Source organism: Oryctolagus cuniculus, unplaced genomic scaffold (assembly GCF_964237555.1).
Source record: "Oryctolagus cuniculus unplaced genomic scaffold, mOryCun1.1 SCAFFOLD_210, whole genome shotgun sequence".
In the NCBI taxonomy this organism is placed as follows: domain Eukaryota; kingdom Metazoa; phylum Chordata; class Mammalia; order Lagomorpha; family Leporidae; genus Oryctolagus; species Oryctolagus cuniculus.
The window spans coordinates 1-9,724 of NW_027208383.1; the positions used below are offsets into that span (position 1 = coordinate 1).

General features: G+C 70.3%; 1 protein-coding gene across 1 annotated transcript; it reads left to right on the plus strand.

Moving 5' to 3' along the window:
* Positions 1 to 54: 54 nt before the first annotated feature.
* Positions 55 to 5,581, plus strand: LOC138848370 (phospholipid-transporting ATPase IK-like; the record flags this gene model as incomplete). The annotated part of the gene is made up of 7 exons (XM_070067862.1): positions 55 to 293; positions 546 to 769; positions 2,069 to 2,152; positions 2,501 to 2,740; positions 2,814 to 2,952; positions 3,492 to 3,619; positions 4,661 to 5,581. Coding segments are annotated over 7 exons (1,954 nt in total), but the record flags the coding sequence as incomplete, so codon positions are not given.
* Between the last annotated feature and the right edge of the window lie 4,143 nt (positions 5,582 to 9,724).

Consider the following 9,724-nt stretch of genomic DNA (forward strand, 5'->3'; position numbering starts at 1 on the left):
GAGGGACTTCCTGCAGTCCCGGCGGATCTCCACGCTGTGGCGGTCCCTGGGCAGCCAGCGGGGCCCCGCGGCGCCCACGCGCGACGAGGCGGCGGCGGCGGCGGCAGGGCCGGCGTGCCCCGCGGTGCTGCGGGAGCGCGCCTTCGTGGACCTGGCGTCGCGGTGCCAGGCGGTCATCTGCTGCCGCGTGACCCCGAAGCAGAAGGCGCTGGTCGTGGCGCTGGTCAAGAAGTACCAGCAGGTGGTGACGCTGGCCATCGGGGACGGCGCCAACGACGTGAACATGATCAAGAGTGGGTGGAGCGGGGCGGGGCGTGGGGCGGGGCTGCAGGACAGGGGCGGTGCCGGGCGTGGGGCGGGGCTGCAGGACAGGGGCGGAGCCGGGGGCCAGGCCTGGGCGGGGCTGTGGGGCAGGGGCGGGGCTGCGGGGCGGGGCTGCAGGAGGGGGCCGGGGGCGGGGCTGCAGGACAGGGGCGGGGCGGGGCTGGGCGGGGCGGGGGCGGGACACGGCCGCCCGCCCGCCCACCGGCCGCCGCGTCCCGCAGCTGCGGACATCGGCGTGGGGCTGGCGGGCCAGGAGGGCATGCAGGCCGTGCAGAACAGCGACTACGTGCTGGCGCAGTTCCGCTTCCTGCAGCGCCTGCTGCTGGTGCACGGCCGCTGGTCCTACGTGCGCACCTGCAAGTTCTTGCGCTACTTCATCTACAAGACGCTCGCCAGCATGATGGCGCAGGTCTGGTTCGCCTTCTACAGCGGCTTCACGGCGCAGGTGGGCGGGGCGGGCCGGGGGCGGGGCGGGCGCCGGGCGGGGCGGGGCGGAGGCGGGGCGGAGGAGAGGCGGGCGGGTCGGGGGCGGGGCGTGGGCAGGTGGGCACGGATGTGGGCGGGGCGGGAGGCGGGCGGGACCAGGGCACCTGCCGCATCCGCGGCTGGGACCTCCGCCCTCAGTCTATTTATTTATTCGAAAGGTAGATTTCCAAAGGAGAAGTCAGAGAGGGAGGGAGGGAGAGAGAGAGAGGTCTTCCATCCGCTGGGTCACTCCCCAGATGGCTGCCACTTCCAGGGCTGGGCAGGGCCAAAGCCAGGAGCCAGGAGCTCCATCCGGGTCTCCCACGCGGGTGCAGGGCCCCCAGCACTTGGGCCGTCGTTCACTGCCCTCCCAGGCCACAGCAGGGAGCTGGATCGGAAGTGGAGCAGCCGGGACTCGAACAGGCGCTCATGTGGGACGCCGGTGCTGCACCACACTGGCCCTGCACGTTACGTTTTAAGAAACAGTGGGTTGGGGCTGGCGCTGTGGCATCCCATGTGGACACCGGTTCCAGTCCCCGCTGCTCCACTTCCGATCCAGCTCCCTGCTGTGGCCTGGGAGAGCAGTGGACGATGGCCCAAGTCCTTGGGCGCCTGCACCCGCGTGGGAGACCCGGCTGGAGCTCCTGACTCCTGGCTTTGGCCCTGCCCAGCCCTGGAAGTGGCAGCCATCTGGGGAGTGACCCAGCAGATGGAAGACCTCTCTCTCTCTCCCTCTCTCCCTCTCCCTCTCCCTCTCTCTCCCCCTCCCTCTCCCTCTCCCTCTCTCCCTCCCTCTCTCCCTCCCTCTCCCCCTCTCCCTCTCCCCCTCTCCTTCTCCCTCCCTCTCTCCCTCTCTCCCTCCCTCTCTCCCTCTCCCTCTCCCACTCTCCCTCTCTCCTTCCCTCCCTGTCTCCCTCTCTCCTTCTCTCCCTCTCCCCCTCTCCCTCTCTCTCCCCCTCTCCCTCCCTCTCTCTCTCCCCCTCTCCCTCCTCCTTCCCTCTCTCCCTCCCTCTCCCTCTCCCTCTCTCCCTCTCCCTCTCTCTCTCCCTCTCCCTCTCTCCCTCCCTCTCTCCCTCTTCCTCTCCCTCTCCCTCCTTCTCTCTCTCTCCCTCTCTCCCTCTCTCTCTCTCTCCCTCCCTAACTCTGGCTTTCGCATAATAAGAAAGCACCCACGCATCTGCTCAGGAGGCACAGGGTTGCACAGAGAGGGGGCTCCCGCAGGCCGCGCTGCTGCCCCTGCTGACGGGCTGCCCCCGCCCCGCCCCGCCCCGCCCCGCAGCCGCTGTACGAAGGCTGGTTCCTGGCCCTCTTCAACCTGCTGTACAGCACCCTGCCCGTCCTCTACATCGGGCTCTTCGAGCAGGTGAGCAGGCGGGGAGCCCGGCTGCGGGAGCCCGAGAGACCTGGTGACCCGGTGTGGGGGGGGGGGCGGGGCGGGGCCCCACGGAACATTCCAGACGCGCACGTCCTGCCACTCAGCGCCCCCGAGCTGCGGCTGGTGGGGCCCAGGAACCAGATTTTACAGTTTTTTATATTTATTTTATATTTATTCGCTGTTCACTCCCCAAACGCCCGCGACAGCCGGGGCTGGGCCAGGCCGCGGCCAGCAGCCGCCAGCTCCACCGGGGGCTGCCCGTGGGTGGCGGGGCGGAGGTGGGCGGCGGGGCGCGCGGCGCGGCTCAGGGCTCCAGGCCTGGGGACTCTCCGGCAGGACGTGAGCGCCGAGCGCAGCCTGGGGACGCCCGAGCTGTACGTGGCCGGGCAGAGGGACGAGCTGTTCAACTACCGCACCTTCCTGCAAGCGCTGGCCCACGGCACGGCCACCTCCCTGGTCAACTTCTTCGGGACGCTCTTCGCCAGCCGCGCCGTGGCCGGGCCCTCCGGCCTCAGCGACCACCAGTCCTTCGCCGTCGTGGTGGCCCTGTCGGGGCTGCTGTCGGTCACGGTGGAGGTGGGCGGGGCCCCGGGCGGCGGGCGGGGCCGCGGGCGTCCTGGCCCGGGCTGACGCCGCCCCCTGCGTCCAGGTGATGCTGATCATCAAGTACTGGACGGTGCTGAGCGTGGCGGCCATCGCGCTCAGCCTGGCGGCCTACGCCGTGCTCACCTGGGCCAGCCAGAGCTACCTGCTGTTCAAGGTCTCCCCGACCACCTTCCCGTTCCTGTGTGAGCACCTGGGGGGGGGGAGGGACCCCCCTCAGGAAGGGCGAGGGCCCCCCGGGAAGCGGTGCCCCACGGTGCGGGGGCGTCTGGGGGTGGGGGGAGGGAGGAGGAGCAGGACCCCCAGGAAGCGGTGCCCCACGGTGCGGGGGCGTCTGGGGGAGGAGGGCCCCAGGAAGGGGCGCCCTGCAGGGCGGGGGTGGGGGGAAGGGAGGGGTTGGGGCCCCCAGGAAGGGGTGTCTGGGGGAGGAGGGCCCTAGGAAGGGCGCCCCCGTGCGGGGGTGGGGGGAGGGAGGAGGAGCAGGACCCCCAGGAAGCAGTGCCCCACGGTGCGGGGGCGTCTGGGGGAGGAGGGCCCCAGGAAGGGGCGCCCTGCAGGGCGGGGGTGAGGGAAGGGAGGGGTTGGGGCCCCCAGGAAGGGGCGTCTGGGGGAGGAGGGCCCCAGGAAGGGCGCCCCCCCCGGTGCGGGGGCGTCGGGTGGGGGAGGGGAGCGCGCAGGCCCCCGCAGGCCCCGCAGGCCGCGCCGTGACCCCGCCCGCCCACAGACGCCGACCGCAACGTGCTGGCGCAGCCGTCCATCCTGCTGGTGGTGCTGCTCAACGTGGCCCTCAACACGCTGCCCACGCTGGCCCTGCGCCTGGTCCTGCAGGAGCTGCAGACGGCCCGCCGCAAGGTGGGCGCCCGTGCGACACCACCAGGTTTCCCTAGGGGCCCAGGGGACACTGACAGGAGCAGCCGCCACCCGGTGTCCGTCCGCGGGTGGGCGGGCAGAGGCAGGTGTCCATCAGCGGGTAGAAATTGGTGTCCGTCAGCGGGTGGGCGGGCAGAGGCAGCTGTCCATCAGCGGGTAGAAATTGGTGTCCGTCAGCGGGTGGGCGGGCAGAGGCAGGTGTCCATCAGCGGGTGGGCGGGTACAGGCAGCTGTCCATCAGCGAGTAGAGATAGGAGTCCGTCAGCGGGTGGGCGGGTACAGGCAGCTGTCCATCAGCAGGTGGAGATAGGTGTCCGTCAGCGGGTGGGTGGGCAGAGGCAGGTGTCCGTCAGCGGGTGGGCGGGTACAGGTAGGTGTCTGTCAGCGGGTGGGTGGGTACAGGCAGCTGTCCATCAGCGGGTAGAGATAGGTGTCCATCAGTGGGTGGGCGGGCAGAGGCAGGTGTCCATCAGCGGGTACAGGTAGGTGTCTGTCAGCGGGTGGGCGGGCAGAGGCAGGTGTCCGTCAGCGGGTGGGCGGGTACAGGTAGGTGTCTGTCAGCGGGTGGGCAGGCACAGGCAGCTGTCCATCAGCTGGCGGGTACATGAGCCTGGGAGGCACAGGCCACCCCTGGGAAGGGACAGGACATGGCTACCTTCTGTTTCTCTGTCCTCAGACTCTGCCACCTTCTGCCCACACAGGCTGGGCACACGGCTGCCCCAGGCTCTGCTCTCCTGGCCTTGCCACCACAGGATGCCCAGGGGACCCAGGGCTGGACCAGGGTTAGGGCCCAGGGAAAGGTTCTGATTGGCTGCCGTGGAGTTAGGGCTCAGGGAAGGGTTCTGATTGGCTGCTGTGGAGTTAGTCCCAGGGAAGAGCTCTGATTGGCTGCTGTGGAGTTAGGACCAGGGAAGGGCCCTGATTGGCTGTGCTGGAGTCAGCCCATTGGGGCTCCCACTGGCTCCGGCCTAGTGGGGAGGCCGGGGTGCGAGGCAGGCGCTGACCGGGGCCTCACCCCTGCAGAAGGCGGAGGAGGACGCCCTGCGCGAGGAGATCTTCACCGTGGAGCCCATGCCCCACCTGCGCCGCGAGTCCCGGGGCCGGCGCTCCAGCTACGCCTTCTCCCACCGCGAGGGCTACGCCAACCTCATCACCCAGGGCACCAGCCTGAGGAGGGCCGCGGGGGACAACGGGCTGCCCTACGAAGCGGTGGCCAGTGACCAGCGGCCCGAGACCCCCACAGGGGCCGCCTGGCCCCCCAGGGAGCCGTCCGTCCCGGACACGCAGCCGCTGGGCGGGGCGGCCGTGCAGGAGGCGCCCCCGCCCTCCCTGAGCTCATTCACGACGCTGGACGAGGGGTCCGCGGCCGGCTCGGAGCCCCAGGCCGGCGCCTCCGCGGTGCGCTCCTGGTCGGCCCAAGACCGCGGGCCGAGGACCCGGGATGGGTCGCCGTCGCCCCAGCAGCCGCGGGCTCCCCTGGGAGACGCGCTGGCCCCTTCCCTGCCCACGGAGAGCAGCGGGTCGCGGCTGTCGGCGCTCTCCAGCGTGCCGGACAGCGGGCGGGCCTCGCCGGAGTCGGGCTCCTGGTTCTGGAGGAACCCGCTCGCGTTCTGGAAGAGCCGGCAGTCGGCGTGGCTCGGGAACGCGCGCGAGGACGCGGAGCCGCCGCCCGCCGGCCCGGGCGAGCCCCCGGCGGGCGGGCAGCCCATGGAGGTGGAGCCGTGGCCCGTGGAGAGGCAGCCGTCGCCCATGGAGTGGCTGCCGGTGCCCGCCGACGACCAGCCCGCCGCCGACCTCTCGCGGCCGCCGCCGCCCCTCGACGGGCAGGCGCCCTGCAGCTGCCAGCCCGCGGGCCGCAGGCCCCCCCCGAACGACAGGGGCTCCGCGCCTTTCCCGTTTGCTAATAAACCCGGCTCGGCCTGACCCCGGGGCTTCTTCACGCTCGCGCGGTTCCTGCCTGCCTCCTTCCGCGCGCCCGCCTCTCGCCGCGCCAGGCGGGGACCGCGGGACAGCCTCTCCGCCGGCCCGGCCCGCCCGGAGCGCGGCCCCGCCCCGCCCCAGTCCAGAGCGCGCCCCCGCCCAGCCCCCCCCCCCGGAGCGCGCCGCCGCCCTTGCCCCTGCCCCAAGCGCGCCCTGTCCTGCCCAGAGCGCTCCCCCGCCCCCGCCCCTGCCCAGAGCGCGCCCCGTCCTGCCCCGAGCGCGCCCCTGCCCTGCCCCTGCCCCGAGCGCGCCCTGTCCTGCCCAGAGCGCGCCCCTGACCTTGGCCCTGCCCAGAGCGCGCCCCTGACCCTGGCCCTGCCCGAGAGGGCTCCCTGCCCTGCCCCTGCCCAGAGCGCGCCCCCGCTCCCTCCCCCGCCCCTCCCCTGCCCTGCCGACCCCTCGCCCCGCGGCTCCCTTCCCCGCGCCGCCTGCCCGCGCGCTCAGAGGAACCGTCCCGCGCTCAGGCGTCTCCGCCTACGGTCGTCCCACAACCTGCAGGGCGCGGACGCGCACGGGGACCCGGGGCGGGGTGGGGGGAGACAGAGCCGAGAGGGGCCGCCGACAGCGACTCGCACGACCGCTCCGCACCCAGCACGCACACACACGCAGGTGCGTGACTGGAAAATAATTTATTCAAGGAAAAACAGAACAGCAAACCCAGCACAGCAATGGTTAACAATGCGATGATTTTTTTTTCCCCATTTTTGAGCCTGACGCCCGGGGGTGGGGGCAGGGAGAGCCTCCGTTCCTGAGCTCAGGGGCGGGGGCGGGGGCTGCGGAGGCCCCAGTTAGGCCGGCCCCGCCCCTGAAATGCAGCGCCGCTTCCAGCTCTCTGGGACGCTCCTGGACTCCCGAGGGACCGGCCCTGGTCCGCAGGGGCCACCGGACGCTGGAGGGCCTGGCAGCCCGGCCGCACTGGAGCCGCTTGGGGGGGCCGCGCAAGGACCCAGGCCCCCGGGCACCCCCACTCTGCTGGCCCTCGGGTGGGCTTCTGTCCTGTTAGGGGCTTGGGGGGCGGCCGTCCCCGGCCAGGGCTTCGCTACCAGCCTGTTCCATGTGTGCGCGCGCGCGCGTGCATGAGTGAGTGTGCATGCGTGTGCATGTGTGTGTGTGCGAGCATGCGTGTGTGGGTGGGCTGGCAAAGCCACAGGCAGAGACAGGGTCCCACAACTCCCTTTTGTGGTTTTTGGGGGTCCCAAAGGGGGCCGGAGAGAGGCCTGCACCCCTCGCCTCCCTCGCGGGCGGGAGCGACAGGGAGCTGGCGTCCAGCCCAGGCCCCAGGAGGCCGAGGGGCGGCGGGGACAAGACTGGCGCTGCCTGATTGTCGGTGTCCCCTGCGCGAGACACTTGGGGGTTCACGAGGAGGGCAGGGGGCCCGGGGGCTGGAGGAGACCCCTCCCCAGGTGGGGGCCCTGCCTGCCCACCTGCAGCGGCCACACAGCGCGCGTTGGCCACAGAGACGCCGGGCAGGCAGCACAACACAGGAACAGCAGGACCACGCGTGACGGGGACCACGCGTGACACACACAGATGCGATGGACTGGCCCCCCCGCCCTCCCCCCACAGCAGCTCCAGGAGCTCCTTAGCCATGCAGCAAATCAAATCCATCTTTTTTTTTTAACAGTTTTTTCCTTTTTTTCTCTTAAATTACATTTGAACGCAGAACACATAGAATAATAAATACTCTCGTCAGACAGGACTCCAGGACACGGGACAGACGAGCCGGAGACGAGAAGGTGGCCCCGCCCCCCACCGGCCTGACATTCAATATGTCTCCCACGGAACTCGACGAAGGGACCACCGGCCATGGTCTGCAAAATTATAATTTCACGGTATAAAGCTTCAAGTCACGTGTTCCAAAAACTAGCTAAGGACTTCTCTTCTTTAATCACATAAACTATACATTAAATATTTTGAGGTATTTCAGAGGAAATTGCCAAGGCTCCAAGGATTGTGCTGGGGGTGGGTGTCCCCTGCTTGGGGCGGGGACTGGGGGAGGCAGGAGAGGACCCAAGGGAGCTCGGGGGCGGGGGGGGGCTGGCCTAGCTTGGGTGGGGAACAGGAGCAGGTGCGTGTGTGTGCGTGTGTGTCGTGCGTGTACCTGTGTGGCCGTGCCCACGTGCCTGTGTGCGTGCGTGATAGGAGGGTCTGCGAAGAAGCCAGGGGTCCCGGGGCTGCTCGGGCGGCGGTGGGGCCTGGGGGGTCACCCCCGAGCGCGTTTGCTCGTCGCTACAATGACCCCACCAAGGGCCCCGCCCCAAGCCGGACACAGCGGCCGACCCCGGCCTCCGGGTTTCGCCCAGCAGAGGGCGCCCGAGAGCGCCGGGCCCTGCGCCCGCTGCGGCGGCCCAGGGCTGGGGGGGAGGGGGGGTCTGAGAATTCTCTGCGGGGTGCACGGGGCGGACAGCCGCGCCAGCCCCGCAGCCCCGCAGGCTCCAACACTTCCTCCCGCCTGATTTGAAAAGAAGTTAAAACCTGGGCTGTGCCCAAAGCAGGCCGCTGGGGGCGGGGCGGGGCGGGGCGGGAATCGGGCCGGGCGCTGCGGGGTGGGGGCAGGGACGGGGCTTGCACGCCTCCTCCCCCCACCCTGCAGCGGCAGCATGGAAGTGAGCGTGTGTGTGCGCCTGTGTCTGTGTGCGTGTGCACCTGTGCGCGTGTGCACCTGTGTGTGTGCGTGCATTTGTGTGTGCATCTGTGCGCGTGCGTGTGTGCATCTATGTGTCTGTGCGTGCGTGTGCATCTGGTGTCGGCGTGCATCTGTGTGTGCGTGCGTGTGCACCTGTGTGTCGGCGTGCATCTGTGTGTGTGCATCTGTGCGCGTGCATGTGTGCACCTGTGTGTCTGTGTGCGTGCGTGTGCACCTGGTGTCGGCGTGCACCTGTGTGTCTGTGTGCGTGCGTGTGCACCTGGTGTCGGCGTGGGCACCTGTGTGCGTCTGTGCGCGTGTGCATCTGTCTGTGTGCGTGCGTGTGCATCTGTGTGTCTGCGAGTTTGGGGAGGGCTGGCCGCTGGGCGGGAACGGGGACTCTGCACTCTAGGATCCTGCCCCCCCCCAGCAGGTTCTAGAAGCTTCATTCAGCTCGGGTTTCTCAAAAGCCTGGAGCGGAGCGAGTCGATAAGGACAGAACATTCCACACACTTCTTTGGTTCAGGAAAAAGGCACTCATCGAACTCACTGCGCTCTCTCTCTCTCTCTCTCTCTCTCTCTCTCTCTGGGGGGGGGGGCGGAGGCAGGGAACTTCGCATCCGGTCGGGTCCTTGGGGGGGGAGGGGGTCTTTGGTATCAGGTGTGATCTTCCAACCACAGACGTGAAGTTAGAGTGAGGTAGCCTTTACCTGGAGGGCGGGGCTCGGGGAGGGGAGGCGCCAGTCCCGCGGGGCGCGCAGGCGCGGAGGGCTCCGCGTCCTCTCGGACCCCTGCCTCCGGTACAGTTCTTGGTTTTGGCAAAGAAATGTTAGCAGGCAGCCCCCACCTTCCTCGGCGTCCGCGTCTCCAGGCTGCGCGCCCACGAGGGCAGGAGGTGGGGCGGCGACCCGGGGTCCGCGCGCGCGCGCGCGGGGACGGAGGCCGAGGCCGGGGTCTCCCGCGCTGTCCTGGCACTGCTCGCCGTCCGTCAAGGTGCCTACAGGTAAAGTGAATTGGCAGGAGTGCGGGGGGCGGAGGGGCCGTCTGGAGCCGCCCCCCCGGGCTGCGGGTCCGCGCCGGAGGGCGGAGCGCGGCCGCCGCCTCCGCGAACGTTAAGGCAGGCGATTCTTGGCACGGGGGTCCTGGCCGCCGGGAGCGGGGGCTGGCGCTGGGGAGGGGTCGTCGGGGCGGCGTGGGGGGCGCCGTCAGGGTCCCGCCGGTCCTGGGCTTGGGCGACTGGGGAGGGCGCGGGGCCGGGGGCGCCCGGGGAGGGGGAGGGGGCGAGTGATTGTTGGACTCCCTTTAGTGTAGACCCGGTTTGTATGTGCTTCTCAACCCGCTTTAAAAGGAGACGACGCAGGGAGCGCCAGGGCCCCCCCCACCCCCCGCGCGTCCGGAACCGAGGCGGGGGGTGGCGGGGGAGCCCCTTTCTCGGGCCCGGGGCCCCCTCCCCTGGGGGCCCGGGGCGGGGCGGGGCGCGC